The sequence below is a fragment of the Gavialis gangeticus genome, unplaced genomic scaffold (genome assembly GCF_001723915.1).
Source record: "Gavialis gangeticus isolate Ggan-Ray unplaced genomic scaffold, GavGan_comp1, whole genome shotgun sequence".
NCBI classification, from domain to species: Eukaryota; Metazoa; Chordata; order Crocodylia; family Gavialidae; genus Gavialis; species Gavialis gangeticus.
Window position 1 is genome coordinate 158,455,259 of NW_017729024.1, and position 22,149 is coordinate 158,477,407.

At 37.0% G+C, this 22,149-nt stretch overlaps 1 protein-coding gene across 5 annotated transcripts in view; it reads right to left on the reverse strand.

The window, feature by feature from the left end:
- The window catches only part of NIPBL (NIPBL, cohesin loading factor), a 283,352-nt gene that overhangs the window by 67,693 nt on the left and 193,510 nt on the right, over window positions 1-22,149 (reverse strand). For all 5 annotated transcript variants that reach the window (XM_019517953.1, XM_019517951.1, XM_019517950.1 and 2 more), the window contains 4 exons: window positions 6,797-6,979; window positions 2,233-2,436; window positions 1,914-1,985; window positions 1,724-1,813 (listed from right to left, as the gene is read on the reverse strand). In XM_019517953.1, coding sequence (XP_019373498.1) covers window positions 1,724-1,813; window positions 1,914-1,985; window positions 2,233-2,436; window positions 6,797-6,979 — 549 coding nt within the window. The remainder of the gene's footprint in view (window positions 1-1,723; window positions 1,814-1,913; window positions 1,986-2,232; window positions 2,437-6,796; window positions 6,980-22,149) is intronic.

Here is a 22,149-nt window from a genome sequence, read left to right on the forward strand (position 1 = left end):
GGGGGTCAGGCACAGGCATGGGTCAGTCAGCAAGGGAGCTGGCAGAAGGGGGTGCATGTTAGGGAGGGTAAGAAGCAAGGGATGGGGGTCTGGCTCCTCACCTCTGCTGCTGCTTTCTCTGCTGCAGCAGTGCTGGGAGGCAAATTTAGGATGACTTTCCACTAATAAAACTCCATAGGTGGAAACATATCACAAACATATTATTTTCCATGTATACACTAACTAGTGGGGGGAGTTGTCCTAAATTTGAAGTCCTTTTGGATTTGAGTAAATATGGTAGGCTCCATTCCAATTAATTATTTTCAAAAATGAAAAATGATGGGAGAAAATTCCTAGTTATAATCCCTTCAATAATCCCCAAACCTGCTAATTTTTTTCACAGGCTGCAGAACTCATAAGATTTGTTTATTTGTTTTCATAAATATATGAACTAGAATAGACCTAGAACATTATCTACCACATAAATATGTCATTACTAAAGTGGTACTGTAAAAAACAACTATGTATCAAATATTGGGTTCAAGCCAGTTTCAAGGGGCAGAGAGATTTCTGAGACAAATCTCACAAATTTCCAATCAGAGGTATTCTCTCAAAACTGTAGTTCTTTCCCTGGGGTGCCCCAAGAGTCTTTGAAAGGTACCACACAATACTGGCACTGTTAGGTGTGAAAAAACCCACATATAATTCACAAGATAAACCCCGGCATTTCAAACAGGAAAGCATAGTGTCAGGAACAGTGTGACCTGTTGTGTTCTTTCTGAGTTCTCTTCAACAGAAAAATTGTTATATTTTTCTGTAAATCAAAAAAATGAGTGAAAGCTAGTTAAGAGTTGCATTTTCTGAAGGATGTCTTGCATCTAACGGTCCTAAACCAGTGGTATTCAACCACCAGCCAGCAAAGCCATGTCATAGAGCCCATGGGGCTCCCCATAAGTCTGAAAATTTGGCATCGGGGAGCAAGAGCAGCATCAATTGTTCCCAGAGTTACAGGAAGTAAAGCTGCCACTGCTCTCCCACCACCAAATTTCTGGAGCTCTGGGCAGCTCCGCAATCTGGATGACATGACTGTGCACTTCAGCTGGTGCTGGTATGTGGTCACATGATAGCCAGATCTGGTGCACAGGTTCATACCCACTGGCTGACCCTGAATGTGGGATCCAGCTTGCAAACTGGCTCTGTGCTACTCATCCAGCCTGCTGGGTTAGAGGGGCTGAGTACCACTGTCCTAAACACTCTGAAATGACTTCAAATCCTCACTACTGTTGACCCATCCACACATGCTGTATTACATAGCTGTCATCCACATAGGAACCTTATTTGCAGTGTGATGCTCCCAAGATGGGTAGTTGCTGGTAGCGAGGACTGAACCTGTGATCTATGGATCTAAAAATACAGGGCCTCTACTGCCTGAGCTAATCAAGCATACCCTAACCACCTAGGGGCCATCACATACACAAACCTTCTTATGGCCCAGGCAGGATTATAATCCTTCCCAGCCTAATAGGCAAGGATATATCTGTTCCATGACTGCCCTGGGTCTTGCAAGGAACAGTAATTGAAGGAACAAGAAGAAACTTAACAAAGATGGCAATCAAAAAGAAGAAAGAAGACATGCTTTAGTGTCTATAGCAGAGGCAACAAAGGTGCAAAGAAGGGATTCTGACAAAATACCACAATGCAAAATTTCTAAAAAACAGCAGTTGACAAATTTTAGACACATTACCAAAGGCAGTAAAATCCATGTCTTCCAAGTTTTCCAAAATATTTTCAATTGAAGCAGTAAACCGTTTAAAAGTTGAAGAATCCATCATTTCTGGTGGGACAAAAGCAAAGCATATGTAGCTATGCTATATACAAAATATATCATAAAAACTGAAGAATGAAAACAAATGGAAACCTAAAAAACTACTTACCTTCAGGGGTTAATTTAGGTTCATAAGCTTTCCTTTTCTTTTGCTTTTCTTTTTTCTTCATTTTTCTAGCCACTAATAAACAAATAAAGAGTTAGCAAAGAAATGCACAAATACTTTTGTTAAGTTTCTCGAAGTGTACTGAAAAGGTGGATAAATACTTGTTTAAAATTAAATACACTGTTTAGACTGGCCTATTGACATTTTCTACGTTTATATTAGAAGAAGCATACAAAATTTCTAATTATATTTAGACTACAACTTAACCTGTGAGTAGTGAAAGAGGAATTTGGAGGAAAATACTTTAACACAGATATGTTACCTTCACTGAGGCTAGGAGGAGGAGAATAATCATCCATGTCCGAGTCTTCTGGACTGCGATTGCGATAGCGACTACCACCAGAAGTCCTTCGTCCTTCGTGATAATGACCACTCCTCCTATGATCACCCGAACTTCTTCTATCACGCTCTTCGTACTCCCAGGCTTTATCATCATCTCTGTCCTTTTTATGTCTTTTCCGAGAAGCTAGAAATAATGCGTGTTCTCATTGAGAATCGTGACGTTCCACATTTTTTACTTGTGAGAATGGCTAGAAATTGTTACTATGTTTACAAAAAGTAAGCAAAATTCTACTATATAATTATTACATATGCAAGTTTTCATTATAGACCCATAATAATAAAATGTCACACTTGAATTGTGTTTTTTAAATAATTTTTTGAACAACATATCCATTCCTAAATTTGGCAAAGCTAGGTAACTAAGTCCCGTTTTTGAAAATGATCTAGGCATTTGCAATCTTCCAACTTGAGAACTTCTCACAATACCTAATGCTGAAAATAACAGCATCCTGGTAAGTGCCCTTTATTTCACCCGACTGGAGGAACCAATGTGTGTTTTTTTCTGAGAAACGAATCTCATGATGATTTAACATCCTCAGAACTTTCTGAATCTAATTTGTTCAGCTTACTAGTTTGCATGCATTTTTTCTGGCTTTTGCATATAAGTTTGCTAAATTTGTCCCCTGGATATGCATGATTAAAATAAAAAGTTCTACAGGTAAAATTCTGCCTTTGGTTACATCAGTGTATACTGACTTATCTTGTTTTCATTTACATTACTGAACTTGTAAGAATATGTGCACTAACAAGTAATTAATGAATCATTTTGTCAAAGCTACTCTGAGCCTAAAAGAGGCCAAGCACCAACAGAAAAGAATACAATATGTCACTCATTCACAGTTGCTTTAGCTCTGTAAGGCTAATAAGTGGAATTCAGGAACCTCCATACTGGATCAGGTTACTGGTCCATTTAGTCCTACATACTGTCTAACAGTACCAGTACCAGAGACTTCAGAGAAAAATGCAAAAAAGCCGTGGTTTAAGTTGATTTAAACCTAAAGCACAAACTACTTTCTTAAGCAAGAACTCTGAAATACTATCACACGGTGTATGAAAAAAAAAGTTTTGAAGTTCTTACTGTTTAAATTCACTGAATGACTCTTTGTTCACCTTTAACAAGACTGAGAACAGTCTACCTGCTCTACACCATTCATTCTTTCACACACTTTTATCATACCCCCTCTAACGCAACTACTTTGTAAGGAAAATCCCTATTTTCTATTTCTTTCTCCTAATAGACTTTTCCCACATTGTTGATCAATCTTTTCAATTTTTTTCTGAACCATCGTAAGATCTGCAATACCTTTTTTTTTCTTTTTTTTTTTTTTATGGATTAACCAGAACCATAGATGGTATTCTTAGAAAAAGCTACACCACTGCTTTATACAGCTTTCTTGGTATAAATCTTCTTATTGTTTATGCAACTTATCTTATTGTAGGGCCAGTCTGGGTTTTGGGACTGGGTCACACTGCATGTGATGCATGGGGGCAGGGCACATTACATGCAGCGCAAAGGGCCAGGGTTGGTTTAGTGTTAGGATAGGCCTTGTGTGCTAGATCTATGGGCCCTGATAAGTTTAACACCTTCAATTTAGTTAATTTAAATCTCTGGAGTTCTTTGGTTCTCTCTCACTAACAAATAATGTTGTATCAATTATTATAATTTTGTTACTTTATTAATTACCTATTGCTCCCTGTTCCAGATTATCAATATAATAAACAATAAGCCTTGTAATATGGAACTTTAAGGCAAGTCACTTTTAACCCTACGCCTTAAGGAAGATTAATAGTCACATGGCATGCCTTAAGGTTCCATATTCCATGACTCAACTAGGAATTATCAGTGTCTTAAAGAATGGAACAAAATATTGCTTGTGTTTCCACTGGGAGGTGAAAACCCTGTCCAATCTGGTATTATATATGCTCAAAGGTGTTCCTTTTGGATCCCAGAGACAGTCCTTATTTATACAAGACTTTTGCATAACCTTCTAAGGAGAATATGTGAAGCTTGACCACTAGCTCAATTTCTCTCAATACTTAGGGAATTTTAAACACCACCTAAGATTTGCATCTAATTGAGATTCATAGAAAGTTTTGAAGTAGAAAGGCTCCAAACTTTTAAAAATGATTATTTTGTAGGAGCTGCCCTTGCATTTTTGGACAAATAATACAAACACTTCCCAGGTAGTACTGTATTTATGACCGTTCTAAGAAGATAATCAAGGAAAACTGATTTGCTGAGAAAGAGGATATTATTTTTAAACACTTATTTAAAAATACATCCCACAATTCAAGAACTGAACTCATGGACCACCAGGGATACAAAGCAATACAGATATTACCGGAACCAAGGAACCATGCCTTCTGGTAGCTTACAGAAGTTTTCTGACACTGACAGTTCATCTGATATCAGGTTAAAACTGATTACCCACCTTGCCTTTCCTCCTAATTCAGAATGGATTTCAGTGGTTGCCATCTTGAAAACTGTTTAGCTAGAAGTAATTATAGTTTGTCCAAGTAATAACTCATAATTAGAAGAGGCAGAACTAGACTACATGGGTCTGAAAATACTCTTAAAAAGGAGCTCATGAATTTCCATTTCTTGTTTTATTGTATACCTAAACAGGAACGTTAGGAGAGATTTTCAGCTTTAAATTCTGCATGTTGTGACACAATGGCAGATGCTTGGGCTGCTGAAGTCCAGACAACTGACTGATCCATCTAACCTACATGAACCTTTCCAAAGCTCCAGGAAAACGGGAACATTTTGTAATCCAGATTGTCAGACATGGTGTTGTCATAAGAAATGTATAAATTCAGTTTTAGATGTTATATAGCATGATTGTCCAACACTAGGCCTTGGAAATAAATTACATATTTACTAAAATACAAGATTTTCCTATGTTCCGTCTGTGTCTCCCTCTCTGTCCTCCCCTCCTCCCCACCCCAAACAGCATGGTGGGGGAGGAGAGGAGTCCTTCATCTAATGTTCACATACAAGTAAGTAAACGGTCTCTCATTAAACTGCTGCCAAAAGCAGCATGTACTCAGTAACGGAAGTCAACTATGAAGTTGATTAAATGCAGCTAACACTGAGCATGACTATAAAACACATGGCCCATATCGGGCAAACATACCACAGGGAACCCACCACAAAGACAGTTTACTGTAGCCCATCTAAAAGAGTTGCATGGTAATACCCATTACACACAGCCTCCCGCAGGGCTGACTTTTTGATGTCCTAGTGAGCCATTACACTGAATACATTTTACTTCCTCTTCATTCCCACAGCTCAGCTGCACCTTTCTTTCACATTTCCAATGATTCCTGTTTCTTCATTAGCCTTCAATGTCTGGCAAACATCACCAAATGGGAAGTCAAACAGTTCACCAAGAATTCCTGCCACCCCCACTGTCAGCCTGGAGCATGTTATTAGTGTGGCCCCACCCTCCATGAGGTGGCTCGACCATGTTGTCCTGTGCCTCATCTCCATATACATTTTTGGTGGATTGGAGGAGTCAGAACAAAAATACCTGGTTCCCGTCATGAGTAGGTAACTAATTAGCACATGGATCCTCTGTGGGGGGTATCTGGAGTACACACACATACTGAGCAGTCTTGAGCTATGGGGTCACCATAAACACTGCTGAGTCTGCTGGGACCCAGCCCAATGAACTATATGGTAAATCATTAGCCTTGAGCCTTTTGTCTTTGAACTAATCATTCATGCTTTATATTATTTAAAAATAGGTAAAAAGGGTTGCCTAAAATTGTGACTGGATGAGCTAACCCTATGGGTAGTTATAGTAATGTTACGCAAATTACTAGAGATATTTTTATTTCAAGGTCAGTGTTTTCAAATAGCCCCTCACTTACATGTACTCAGGGAAAGCAGGATCTGACAGTAAGGAAGAGGGGAAAAGGGCTGCAGCAGAAGGAAGTTGGGTGATGGCAGATGGCAAGGGGGTCACCTGATCCCCCAGATTTAATTCTTCCTGCTGTAGTAGTTGAAGCGGGACAAATTCAAAGCATCCCTACAATAATTAGATTCTATTCTTGAAAATTACAACAAATTTATACATTTCCATTATAGAACCTAATTATTGGGGGCTGCCTGATATTCAAGGAAATATGGTATGCATATGAGTTAATCAAGGTGACTAATTAGGTGCATACCTAATTAAATTATTTTTTCAATACTGTTTGCATAGAATGCTAATCAGGTAGTTTCTAAACTTTTTATGTTTTTTCTTTACTCTAACGCTCATGCAATACAATTAGAAAACATGCATGGGGAGAAGCCTAGATAGCTGCCTATTATATCTGACTTCTAAACAGAGACTTAATTTTTCTTTTAAAAAAGTTATCAGGACTTCAAAGTTACCTTGTTTCAACATTATTTAGACTACCTAGCTAAGAAATCTGTTGACAAGAGCAAAGTGTTACCCTCCTTAGCAGTAATAATAGAACAACGTATTACTTACATTCAAAAGCTTCTTCACTGTCATTGTCTTCATCAGAACTGATTTCAGCATATTTTGGTTTTTCATTAACTGTGCTACGCTTGCGTTTGTTCATTTTCACACGTTCACAAAGTGGCATGGTGGATTCAATTTCTGCCAGGAGCTCAGGAGGCAACTCCTTTAACACTGACTGATCTATGCTACCTATTAATGAAGATCAAGAAGAGTAAATGTACATGAGAAGATAACAGCGAGGGCCCAAATTGCAGTCCTTTTCCAGGACAAATTATAAACAGAATACCCATTTAATATTCAACACTTAAATATAGTTGAAAGTACCTGTTTAGTTTTACATTTTGTCCATGATGTAAATTAAAATTAACATATTGTATCTTTTACATAATCACCTTTAACGTAATACAAAATTTACCAGTATACAAGCAATACAAATTCAGCCAGTGACTTCGCTTTGTAAAAAAAAGATATTCCTTCTCTATTCCCATCACCCAATTCAGTCTTACTTTGGTTGAAACTCAGTATTTCCAGTCATGTTTAAAAAAAAAAAAATCAACATAGATTTAACATGGATCATCAGAATAATTTCTCTTTATTCTGCAATATAACTTTATGCCAGTTCAGACACAAGAGGACTACTACTCTGAATCAGTAAGTAGGGGAAAGAACAATCAAAATGTCTACTGCTGTTTCCTTAAATGAGGGGGAAAGATGTTTTGACTGACCCTCTTCAATTGTTTCCCATCTACACAGTTTGGAAATAAAACCTTCTGCAGATATTACAAATTTCATTTTTGTTGATTTATCTTGTCACTTGCATTTTATTTATTTTTCACAACGATTCTAAACACAGGTTCATAATTTTCTGCAAATATTTTTTTTTAGTAGCAGGCTGAAAATTAGCAACATAGTAGCAACATATTGTTATCATCTCACATTCTGGTCACTTTCCTTTTTTTCCCTATAAAGATTATATCACCTGGCATTTTTCTACTAGGAGCCAAACATACAACTCTGAAGGTCAGCCACACTGACAGTTAAAGAGTAATTTTTATTCTTTAGTATGCTAAAGATCCTCACAGCAGATATTGTTTTCCACAAAAAGGTAACTATCGTAGCCATTCTGTTTTACTCCTGTACAAATAGAACACATGATTCCGTAGTCAGAAGACTCATTTTGAAGAATATTAAAGACTTATTTTATATAAATACACACACACCTAAAAGAAACCAGCTTCTGGGTATTACAAATATTCTAACAACATACACAACATTCAGACAGTTAGTAGTTTTAAAATGTACTTCACAAACTGTCCAGCTCCCGATTAAAAAAAGCTATTTTTCTTTAATGGCTTATATTTCTTAGAAAGGAATCTAGAAAACAGATTTTGATCACCAACTTCAATAAATTAAAAAAAATATATTTAGAAAAATGCTGGCCGGTAGTTCTAACTGGTTTCCTCCATTCCCTACATCTGAAGATGGCAACTATAAACAGTGAAGTCAAGTAGCAGCAAACTTTGCTTGAGTTCTGAAGTCCTTCAATATTTTGAGTTATTAATTTTATGTAAATGATTGTTTTACCAGTATTCTATTTCAAATCTCTTTGTTTTAAAATTCTTCTTCTTGCGTCTCTACACCACATTCAACCATTTTGTTACACGTGCTTGTGCTAGTTTATTGTACTTTGTAAGGTCTTTCATTGTACCCCATCTGTTACAGGGGTCATAACACAAGGATTCACATTGTAACCCATCAAGTACTACCTGGCAATACCTGCAAATTCTGCATGGAGATATTTGTATCCTGAAACTGATAACAAGACAGATTTTCTGTTTTTTTTAAAGAACATGTAGAACATGATTTATATTGTTACAGCAAGAGATTTTCCGCACAACATGTTATTTGTTTAGAACTTAAGCACTAGACTAAAATGCTCATTTAAGGCACACTCCTTGCCTTAAAGGGTTATAGGTCTTGAGCTTGTGGCTGCCTACACAAGTTTAAAAAAAAAACACCCCTAAAACCACACTTTACCAGAAGGAGCAGTGCATTATTTTGACACAGCTCTGCAGCTTTTGTATAGATCAGGCACTTCAGCAGGGCTTTTTAGTACTTTTATCTAACAGCTGATTCAATCAGCTATCAGATAAAAGCGCCAAAAAAGCCCTACTGAAGCACGCAATCTATACAGACGATGGGAAAACCAGGTCCAACTACTGCAATGCCTCTTCCGGGCATGCACTGGGCTCGGTGTCAGGTTTTTGGGAGTTTTTTTTGTCTGTAAGCAGCCCATATTTCTAGACATGTAAAAAACTTTATATATCATGTGTGTAAAGTAGGACTTTTATTGAAGTCAACCGATCTTCACACAGGGTATGAAGGTGTTGGAGGACTGAGTTCTAAATAAAGGTTTAACAAAAAGCAGCTACAAGAAGATGAGGATGAAGATGAAGAACGGGATTAGGGAAAATAGGGAACAAACAGCAGCAAGATCATATGGTCGCCCAAAAGCAAATCCATAAGCAGCTGCTTTTCATAGCTCAATCTAAAGTCTTTGCCCATTCATTTGTATTACTAGCATTTGAAATGATAATGGCAGACCGCTTAAGAGTGTGAACCAGAAACAGCAATGGATCAGTAGTGATCTTTAGAAATAGCCTACATACCTTGGCAAGAATTCCATCACCTGAAATACATATTTAACTTATAAAGCACATTGTAATTGTTTTTATTTTAAAATATAACGTTCAGATTTTCAAGATGTCTTGAAAAGAATTTACAGAAGAGGGTTTTCACCTACTTTTACGTCTCATGTGTAAGGGTGGCCTCATTTCAAAAAAACATAAATTACCAGACTTTTTCTTTCTTTTCTTAAAAAGAAAAAAAGGTGGGGATGGAAGGGAAGAGAAGGGGATTAAAATTTTTACTCTGGCCCTGTTTTTGGGGATGACCATCTCCCTTGTGAAGGGAGATGCTAAATCTTCAAAAATAAATCAATCTACTCAGCATAATCTTAACATTAAAGTTAAAAACAACTAAAAATAGTTTAAATTTTTCAGTTTAAAATGTCAACTTCCATTTCCTTCTTAACTATTCAGTTTTCAAATCTTTTGCAATGTTGCAGTTTAATTCTTGAATAGATGGATCAACCAGGTGAAATTATGCTAGAACACAAGTTCAATTCCCCATTTTTATTAAAAAAAAAGTTCAGGCCTTTATTCAGTATAAAGCAGAAAAAAAAAGACAAGGACTTTAAAAGAAAAAAACCTGTATGAGAGAGAGAAAGTGGATATGGTGATGGAATGGTAAGGGATCCCATACTGAATTTAAACTCTGGAAATTAGTTTAGTGTTTATCTGTTTTAGCTACCAATGTCTTCCTCTTTGTTTGAGAATGAGAAAATATCACAAGTAAAACTATTCACACCTCAGTAAAATCCTCTTCCACTGCTGAAGTGTGAGAAATGCTTGAACTTTATTATGCAATAAAGCTTTCCAAAAATGAGTTTATTAATAGAGATGAAGATGGTGTTTGAGGGTAGGGAAGGAAGCAGAACTGCATGGCACATCTACTGTTTCTAAAGCTATCACTAGGTGGGGTTAACATGCTGCAAGAAAAGACAAAAATGGTATATGCAGTACCCATCTAAAGAGGATGGGACAGAAAGATAAATACAGGTAAGTAGTCTGCTGTCAAACAAGCAGACACACCCGCTACCTGTTAGTTAAATGTGGCTAAGAAGCAGAGATCCTGGTTTTCTTTGATAAAAAAATCCAAAATTCTTTGATTAAAAAGAAATCCACATTTTTCCGTGATTAAAACAAAACACCATGTTAATCCAAAAAATATATAGTGGCATTTTGTTTTAATTACAAAAAAGTGTGGATTTTGGAGGGGTTTTTAAAACAGAATTTTGGATTTTTTTTTTTTTAGTCAGAGAAAACCAGGGTCCCTGCTAATAAGATAAACCACCAATGGATGTAATCAATGAATCTCTAGGAAGGCTCAGTCTTACATTGCTTCTGTTAAGGAGCAGGTGTATAGATGCCTGAAAACCTCAGGGTTACCCCTTGAGTCCTTAAGAACACAATGCTTTACATGTCTCATGACAGAACACATCGCAGTCCCAACAGGAAGGGGTAACTGATTGCTATTTGATTGCTATTTGTATTTTCTTAGGCATTCCAAGGGAAATTAACTTGATTTTTATGCACAGTTATGAAAAAGTCATATAACTGGAGGTTGTGCCTGCTGCATGCAGAGGTACAACCTGCATTCAGAGTTACTGCATTCAGTCACAACCTGACCCTCAGCAATGACACACTTGTAGTCCCTATTCAAGTTCCATGGCACTACTGTTTTTTTGTTATTCATGTTCCAATAAATAGTTATTTTGCAATCCTCATTTGCAAGTCAAGGGGGAAATTTTTCCTGCTATACTTCTGATTTCTTAGCAGTCTTCCCCAACAGTTTAGCAAGCAAAACAATTTGGCGCATAACTGTGAAAAACATTGAGAAGTCTGAGAGATTTGCCATGAACTATCTTGACAATACTCTAAAGCAGATGCAATTTTCCTTTTCTGGTGCTAGAATGCCTCCGGTTATCTGCAGTGGAAGCCACCTCATCAGGAGAGGAGAGACAAATGAGAGCACAGAAGACTCAGTAAGATGACCCATCTTTGGCCCTCACAGCAACGTTTACTGATGAAGAATTTAAAGCACTTGAAGCAGTATAATGAGATATTTCTGTCCCTGGAAAGACAATCAGAACAAGGGCACATCAAAATCTCCAACAAAAAGATACCTAGACAAGATTCTGTTTCCTCTTTTCCTTTAAGACTGATTTACACAGTATGTATAGACATTCACACTCTCAGAAAAAACTGTCCTGGAAGTGACTTAACCCTAGGTTGTTACCAAGTTATTTTTCTCCTGGAATAGCCATTTTCTGGGAGAAAAAGCCTGAATATCTATAGCGGTTTCTCTTGGGAGAGCTGGAACTCTCCCAGGAGAAACAATGTACACAGCCACAGATATCTATCCATGATATGCCCTTGACCCAAAGCATATATACACACAGGTTTCCCTCACTTTATGCGGGTGCTGTACATGCAAATTCGCTTTCATGCAGTGACCCTTTTTATACCAAAAATTAATTATATGCAAGGTAAATTCACTCATATGAGATTGGTGTGGTGGAAGCCTGCAGTCAGCTGCTTTGTGCGGTGCATTGTGGGAGTGACGCACACCAAAATATAGTCTCCTGTGTGGTCTGTGCTCCTCACTCATTGTCTGTGACATGTTTCTGTAGTTGCCATCCCCATTATGGCTTCTAAGCATCCTGCTAACTTATCTCCTACCCCTCTCTGCTGTTGGTGAGTACCAAAATTGCCTTGCAGAAGTGGTAGAAATAGATCTGGGGGTCAGTACAGTTGTGGTCTTGGAACATATCCCTATTTGATACTTTGTAAAGCGGGTTCCCTTTATGCAAATTCAAGTTATGCATTGTTTTCCAGGAACGCATGTACAACAAAGCAAGGGAAACCTGTGTGTGTATCTATCTACATGCGTATATACACACACACACAAACACACAGATATATCTATATCTATACAGATACACATACACACATACATAAACACATCTATTAGATATTAAACTGCCTCACACACAGGGCAATTCTTAAACATCAAAGATTTACGATCAGACAACAAATAGTTACCTCTCGTGTAACAGAAGACATATAAAATATAATCTTCTCTGTAAAAATTCCTAACACTTTTCTAAATTAAATACCTACTATTTGAAAGAGGGCTGCACAAAATATGTAGCAGGGCATGTTAATTTTATAGACAGCAAAAAGGAAACAATAATTAGTGGGATTGGCTTCACCCTCTATACAGCTGCCTAGAGATATGAGGATGGTTAAGAAAAAGAGGCCAGCCTCTACAGACATATCTGGTCAAATCTGTATCAAATATCCTGAGTAAAATATGTACAAGGATTAGATTAAGTTGATGAAATCCCTCTAACTTATTATCTTTTTCATTTTTGCGCACTATTTATAAAAACCAAAAATAAGTTAAATGAAGCATCATATTTTAACTGACATAGTTTACCAATTATATTTTACATATTAATTGGTGGAGCTTTTTGTATAGATTGGATTTTTACTTGAAGCTGTAGTTAGAGTTTTCCAGAAAAAATTGTGTTCTATGCCAGCCTTCATACAACCTTTCTAGCATTCCACACATATCATATTACTTAAAATTGAAGAACAAAAATATTATTATAATTATAAAATATTACATAGTTAGGTAATGCCTAGATATTATGACTGTTTTTATGCACCTATTACCTTACACAAAAGACAAGGAAAATTCTATTTTAAAACGCATCAAATTTCCACTCCTTAAAATAAAAATATTAGTGTAGCATTTGGAACAATTCATTAGAAGATGCCTGTATAATCCTATAATAGCTAGTAAATCCTATTATAATTCTTTTACCCCTTGATGGGATTAAAGTATAATTCCATTTTGCAGTATGAACAGGATTTATTTTATGACCCTGTTTATGAAACAACGAACAACTCAAAATATTTAAAGGCTGGAGAGCACAAGAGAAGTTTGCTGCTATTTGACTTTACTGTTGTGCTGATCTTCAGAATTAAATATAAGCTTGTCAGCTGACATTATTCTAAGAATTATTCTCACAGCATTAGGCTTTTTTCAGTTGTAAAATAAGGGAGAGGAGTGCAGATCCCTGCTCACATTGTGATTGCTGCTCAGAGAGGGAGGCTGGAAAGGGACCAACATGACAAAGGTAACAGAGAAGAACATTGGGAAAACAGTGTTTAAATAATCCCTTACATGACTAAAAGTCACTGTTTGGGGTATATTTTCCAAGTAACAGAAGGTAGAAAAGGGACACAGCCCCCATACCTATAACTCTCCTGGCCTGCACTATCCTAATACTTCCTCTTCACACTCCCCAACCAATCCATAATCTTCATCTCTGTTCACTAAAAATTCTCTTTCCTATGTTTCCACACATTTCCATTCTTTAGCAAATGAAGAATCATAATTGAATCATGATTCTATTATCTTCTCTACTGCTTTTATTATTAACATCTTTTATGATTAATGCTAATTTCCTCAGGAATGGTCTAAAAATAATATCAGAGTCTAGTCTACATGTGGCTTTTATGGCACTGTTTATATTCTTAAAAACAGAAATTTTCATCCAAGGGAAAAACTGCTAAAAGAACTCCTAAGGAATGTGGGCAAAAGATATACAAAGAGAGAGTCTGAACTCATAGCATGTCAGTGTTGTTCAGATTCAGGCCGCATACAGACGTTCAGTTTCTACATTCAGTTACTGCTCTCCCAGTAGAAACCATAAGTTTACAGATGGTTCAGGATTTTTCTCCAAGAGCAAAAATGGCCACTCTGGGAAAAAATAACCCAAGACAAACCAGGGTTTAATTGCTTCCAGAAGAAGTTCTCCTGAGACAGTGAATGCCTGTGCATGTTTCCTTCTGAGAGAAACTGCAGCAGTCTTCCAGAAACTCAAGCTGCTTTGGTCCTGGTCCTACCTCCCGGGAGACAGTACATCACTTGGACTCGAGCCTATAGCTTCAGCAGCACATGTCCCTTCTCAGTCCCCACACTGTGCTGCAGGGAGACACAGGCTGACCGAGCGGTCTGGGTCAGCCAATAAGGGCTGTCCTGTGCACTGCAGCCACCCATCTCCAGGTAGATGGAGGGAGCCTGCAGAACGCAATGAGATGTGTGCACAGGGGTGCCAGGCCATGCATCAACACAGCATCAGCTCTCTGCTCTCAGGGGATCAGCAACCAAATATCTGCTCAGGGTTCTTACTAAGTTTTTCTAGCAGGAAAATAAACACAGGAGAGTTCTCTCAGATCATTTGAACATGTAGCCTCAGTGACCATGGCATGCAACTTTTAGCCACACAATTACTATGTCAGACTCTCTGGAGACCCTTTTCTAAAGTCCTATACTTACCACACAGACAGTTCAATCTCTCTGGCTTGTCCAGTCCCAGTTTCAACTTTAAGATTTATAACTTTTTTAATATCACTTCCCCAAGAGTCAGTGGGTGCAATTTTGAGGTATACAGATACACTACACAATGGAGAATGTTGACGGTCTAATTTGAAATGCAAATTGTACTGTGCAAGGAACACTTAGCATATCAACAGTTAGGAACTGAAAAATTAAAAAGGAGCAATTTAAAAGCATACAAAAACTCTATCCGGCTTGTATTATATTAACTGGTAACATTCTAACTGAATACGGACAGAATCAAGTCCAAAGTTTCAAGTCAACAGATTAAAGCTTTCTGAAATGAAAAGCCGCCATCTAAAACAGACTGAAAATATTGATTAGTTACTGGAGAGCCAGAAAATAATATTTACCACTGGCAAGTAGGAGACTTTCCTCTGGTCAATTTCAGCTGAATGTAAACTTTCAGTAAAAAAAATAGGTAAAGTTCTTCAAATAGCTAAGGAAAGCAACAGCATGCATAAGTATATTTCTAAATAAACACCAACACTTATAAATTGCAAAGATAATTTTTCAAATAAAACCCAGTGAAGTCCTGTCTTCCTGAATTTAAAAACACACTTGCATCCACTGCTGATACTTTAATCAACTTCTAACTAACAGATACCTGACAAGTTTTTCAGACCATGAACCAATGAATACACAGTAGAAGAAAGTAGGCTATTTTTTTGTTTTTATGCCGAGTACACACACACACACACACACACACACACACTTTATCACTGAATACTATAAATTTATGTACTTGTATTTCAAGCCCATGCAGAAACTGGAAAAAAAAAAAAAAAAGATTGTAATTTCTTCACTTTCAAATACATCACACTTAACCAAATTATTCTGACAATGTTACTTTGAATACGTATAAATTTAAACTTGCAACCTTAACTTCCTTAATTATTTGTCAATTTGCTTAAATTCCCACTCTGACACTCCCTCCTTGTTAAGCTTTTGCTAGATTCCACACAAGCTTTTAATCAAAACAGACATGGTTCTCAATTGGTATTAACAGGCATAGCTTCACTGGTGTTAATGGCATTATACCGATTTGTACCAGCTGAGGATCTTATCCAACAAATGCAACACTGAATGGGACATTATTTGAAAGGTCTTTAAATTTTTAATATGGCAGACTTCAAACATAGGTTAATTTTGGCAAGTTTATGCCAGTCATCCTCCACAGAAGACATCCCTCGCTATTGGATTCTTTACTTCTAGAAAGAGAGAATGCGCATGGAACACATCCAGCCATCTTTCTAGTCCAGGGCTGGGGTTGGGAAGATGTGATCACCAAACCCACATTAAGGAAGAGGGAAGGAGGATTACAGAATTTTGTTAAAAGTAGGATGTCTTGTTCTGAGAAACCAGTTCAGCTTATATTGAAGACAAGGTCTGAAAACTATTTTTTGTTACTAGTGATCAGTAGTTACAAACTGTAACCAGTAGTTTCCTTCTCTGGTGTCTTTTATAACTTCTATGAAATCCCTACTAGAAGTATAACCCCCTTGATTAGATTAACAGGGAGTATCCCGACAAGCATGCATGTGCTGAGGTGCATGTTTTGCACAGGACAAACAGCAGTGGCACATAGTTGTGCCACTGCTATTTGTCCCTAGGCATGACCCTGCATGTACGCTCCAGCACATGGCAAAGTAACCAGTGTAGGGTAGAGTAGGGGAGGCTGGGACCAGCACCTGTGCAGGCCCCAGCAGCCTTACCTGGGGTCTTCCCAGGGCAGCAGTGGCACCAAGCTGGACACTTTAAGCCTGGACAGCAGCCAGAGTGTGATTCTGGCCAGGCAGGCTGCAATGTGCATCACGCTACTTCTTTTAGAGGTGGGTTTTGTGTTTGTTTGGTTTTTTTACACTGGAATCTCCAGTGTCAAAAGAAACTGTTGTGCTGCAAATTAGCCACACAGCAAATGGGTGCACATGTGCTGTGTGGTTTGAGGTGCTGCAAACAGCACATGCACATACATCATAATGCACCCACAGAGTATATGTATTTGGAAAATGCTCACTCAGAAGTTACTTTGTCTTTAAACATCAAACTATAAATTCTAACAGGAATCCTTGACAAGTGAAAAATGTTGACATTTCAGATGCTCACAGAGTTTTGAACTTCCAAAACTGTTTTCTTAAAGAACTCAGTTAATTTCCTTGCACAACCGCCATTTTTCCTCTTGAGCCTATATACTCCTTCAGTTGTACCAATATAGTTAGCAAGTTCTTGGTATCTCAGATACTGATTTCACAACATTTAGTTATGCTAGATTCAGAACGGAGCTTACTACATTATTTTTCTTACTCATAGTTATGAATTTTACTAAATTTAAAAGCTCCACCAAACATGTTTCTAAATAGATAAACTTAATTCATTTAAATCAATTCTCAAAGAATTTACAAACTTTGTCAACACTGTAAAAGACTTACACATGAAGGATTCAGGCAAAAAGCTACAGTTAATAAATATCACAAAGACATTGTCATGTGGAGTCACTAACTTTCATCTGCCCCATTATGGTATAAACTTGAGCTGCCTTATCTCTCTGTAGAATTTATTAACTACACAATTATCCCTGCCTCAATGGCAGATGAGACAGTTCCCAGCATTACTATAGCTACTGGGCTGAGCCACAGAGGCCTCCCTGTCATACTGTACTTAACACCTGAAGTGCCTTATTTCAGGTTGCCAGTGACTCTATAGTAAATGCACGTTACTACAAACTGTAAAAATTCAATAAAGGATTTTAAGAAACCTGACGTGTCTCTCCTCCAGCATTACCAGAAATAAGGTTCTACAAACCAAAATGTTCCTCTCATTAACACTTGGTCATTTCCATTTCCATCAGTAGGCTTGAACACACACAATTGTTAGGAATTTCAAAACAGTTCTGCTGATGATATGTAAACAGAATGCAGAACATAAAGAAATATATATTGACTCTGAAGAGTTAATAGTAGTAACAGTAAAAACAAGTTTTTAGTTGCCTCTGTGAGAACATACATATAGAAAAACTTCATACAAATGGCACCCCTAGTCAAATGTCAGAGTACAGCTACAGGAAGCACAGAGCATTAGCAAGGACTTCTGGGAATAGGTCAAAGTCAACTGTGTAGATCTAGACAGAATCTGACAGTACTCAAATGATTAAATCCTAAAATAATTACTTATTATGAGAAATGTTCTGTGAACTAGGTGTCTGAAAGATTCTTCACGGAAACCATCATTAAGCTTTAAACCCAAGTTGTTTTTTTAGATATGACATCTCAAAAAGTTTGTTCTATACAATGCTTGAAAAAGTACCATTTGTCCCTATAGAGATTAGGAAGCTTTTCTCAGCCAATGCCAGCTTCTAGCAAACTGAAACTTACATTAAAAAGAATTAAATTGATTTCTTTTATGTTTGCAAAGGCAACCTTCTAAACACCAACAAAGCATAGACTAACTCAGCAATATTTTGTTAAATTTGCAATACACAATTCCAGGTCCATTGTGGTTACTCAGAACATTGTTAAACTGCAGCAGAATGAAAACTAGTCTTATTTAGACCTCACAAGCAGCCATGAAACTGTGAATAATGAGTTCAATTTCATGCTGCAGTGGACTGTTATGAATAGCAACAGAGATAGGAAGCAGGGCTATTCACCAAGAGCTAAAAACTGGGAAAAGGAAGGATAGTAAATATAATCCTTTTCCTGCAACCAGAAAGCTGAAGAGAACAATACCAAAGACTTCACCACAACAGAGCCCTGGAGTAAGAGAGTATATGGGGAAGGATGAGGGATTCATAGATTTTTAAAGCACAAAGGGAACATTATGATAATGTATTATGACCTATATGAATGTAGACTATAGAATTTCATCAATGATTCCTTCAACAAGCTCATAATTTTTGGCTGAGCTAGAGTATATCCTTTAGAAAGACTTCCAGCCTAGGAAGAGAACCAAGAGAAAATACCCTTCCTTTTAATAGCCAGAGGGAAATGGAAGGAATGGAGAGATGATTCAAATCTGTCAGTCACTTAATAGCTGGAAAGCCTGTATCCCAAAACATGGTTCAGGACATTTCCCAGGAACCTCCACTTTCCCTGTAGTGCCCATACCACCAAGTCTTTGACTAACAGGCTTAATTGTCCAGCTATTCGGTGTCTGGTAAAATTTCAGTCCATCTATGAAGGGATGGCTGTGAAAAAGGAGAGAGAAAGAGGGAGATAATGTCTGAAAAAGAGTTGGTCTAATAAAAGGTATCATTTTGGAACCAAGAGTTCTAGTTTTTTGTATGTCTTTTTGTCTCAGACCAACATGGCTACCAAGTACACCCCGAAACATGGAAGATGCCGAATTTCAGCCGGTTTTGGATTTTAAACTTCATTGCAGAACAACAAGGAAGTTTTTTTGCCTCCCTGCCTGCCACCTGACACTTCCAGGGAAGGAATTCTACTTGATCAACACATCAAAGAGCTACTCAACACAGCTCACAAAGACACTCTCATGGACCCAGAGGGACAGACTTCCATCTTCAGCTCCCTCTGTGCAAAAATGAAGTTTATTTCCTACCTATGGGGACTTTTTACCATCTTGTACCATCTACGCTTTTCCCAGAGCCTGACGAAGGGGCTTTGATCCCGAAAGCTTGCAGAAAAGAACAATTTTCTTGCCATTTTCCAGTTGGTCTAATAAAAGGTATCATTTTGGAACCAAGAGTTCTAGTTTTTTGTAGGTATGTCACAAAGAACTTGTCTATACACAAAGTTATGTCAGTTTAACAAAAGGCAAGATTTTTAAACAAATGTAATTAAACCAGTGCAATAAGTTCTGTATACTCCTATATCGGTTTACAACAAATTTATTTTAGTTTTAACATAACTTGCTAAGGAATGTACTTTAAGCTAAACTATAATAAAATACTCAAAACAGAACTTGTATCTACATAGGATTTTACACTGGTTTAACTATATCAGTTTAAAATGGATTTAGCTTAAATCAGAGCCACTTCAGAGAGTAGAAAAGGCCTATCAGGGAGTTTCTTGAGCACGTAGCATTGAAGAATGAAGAACATGGAAAACTGAAAAAGAAGCAACTGTACATAGTAGGGAGAAAGGAAGTGAAAGGACCAAAGTAAGTGTAGTAAGACTAAAGGAAGAAGAGGGAGAGAGGGAGGAAAAAATTCAGACACTGAAGACAATGCTGAAAAAGATTAGCTATGGTCTAATATAAGAAAGAAAAAGTTGAGTGCACTCAAAGGTAAATCAGGAATAAATCAAGAGCAGAGTGTTATAGTAAAGTTGCATGTTTTTAAATGTATTAAGCTAAAAAAAAGTCACAATTAAATATTGCACACAACAAACAGTGAACAATGCATTCTGCTAACTTTGGTAAAATGGTACAGGTGTTTTTTCTCAATGGTTAGTCTTCTGAATTGTTCCCAGCCAGTAGCTGTCAAGCATAAATTTTACAACTCAACTTAGCAGTGTTTTCAAACATGATTTTACGCCTATGTATTAGACAATCTGTTTCCAGAGAATGTGATGCTAATCTCACGTTTTACCAACAAATTCTCACATTTTATCTCAAGAGCATAGGCAACATTTGAAATGCAATAGTACTTTCAGAAAAAATTTCAAGACCACAAGCCAAAATTTAGATTTGTGATAGAAATCTAGTTACAATATTAACTATCTTCTCTCCATGAACCTTATTTTCAACAATGCTGTAAGAGTTTGAGGGTAGAGATAAAACTCAAAGAGCTTGACAGACGTTACAAATCTGTACCTTCATCACCAAAAATAAAATCATATCTCATATTATGACAATAAAATAGGCAACACTATTTTGTATGTTTGCGTAAATGAAATACACAATAGTGTATCAAAAGTTTTCTGTGCATGAGTTCAAGGATGCACTACTCATGTGGCATAGTCATTTGTTAGTTATGCTAGTCATCACAAAAGTGTCAATAAAACCTTCATATCACCACAAGTAGCATGAACAAAGTATATTACACAGAAATTATATTAAGAGCGTTTTGGAGAGCATATATCCACTTTATAGGACTCAGGGATCACCTCTAAAAAGATCTAAAATAGATAAGCACAGAAGTGTTATCACTGCAAAATCCATTATCTCAGTCATTTCCAGTCTACTGCTGGATCCCATCAGAAAGTTTAGAATATTCCCTTACCAATGATTCAAAACTCCCAGATCTATGGGTTTGTGAAATAATAGATTTAAAATTGTGTAGAAAATTGTTATTGTCACAACTCTAAATCTTGCCTGAATTAAAACTTAGAAACATCGGGAGAATTTTCAGATGGAGGGGACGGAGGGAGGGTAGAGAAGTTTTATTCTGTTTTGTTGTTGTTGGGGGGGTTGTAAAATTAAACATTGTTTTGAGCTGCTCAAGGTTTTTGTGTGCTAGAATAAATTCTGAAAGAAGTGACTGGACAGATCAGATGTAGCAATGAAAATTGCATGGTAAATTTATTATACAGACCGCACATGTGCATACACAACCTGTATTACACACACAGCATTACCTTACCTTACTTAACCAAAACAGCTTTATAAAAATATTTAAAGCTCAAATGAGCACCTAGGTAAAATTCTAGTTATGCAGCTGTGGGTTCATACACATCTAAACACTTTTCAAAACTAGTTTTAGATTGAATGGTAACATCTTCCACACTGTGAGAACATAACATTTATCTGTTTCAGTCTGAAACGAAAGATGTAGATACTATAGCACCAGAAAGGAAATATGATCATTCATCTAAATTCAACAGAAAAGCCATCTACTTCAAAACACTAAATGACATGCCAGATATTACACAGTGTCTATACTATGAGATCAACTATGTTATGAGAGCACATTAGAAATCAAAATTTTCCATCTTCCAAAATAGTTGGGACCAAACAAAAAGTCCCTGAAATGTGTAAAAATTGTGATACTAAACTATTAATAAAGGAGGGCTTATCCAGAAACTAGAACCATTGTATATTCTGGGACAACCTATGCTATCTGAAGTCCCACAGCATTGAAATTTATATATCAGACAAATGGGACTGTCCAATGCAACTACCTGTTCCTGCTACATCATTTTGTTCCATTCATTTAATGGTCCTTCTTTAGGGAACAAAAGGTTCCAATAACAACAACAACATCTTAGGGCTTGTATACACCTGGGTGTTTTGCACTGATGCAACTAAATTCATTTAAATATACAGACAACCCCCCCGCTTGGCGCTCTTAATTGGTTCCTGAAAAA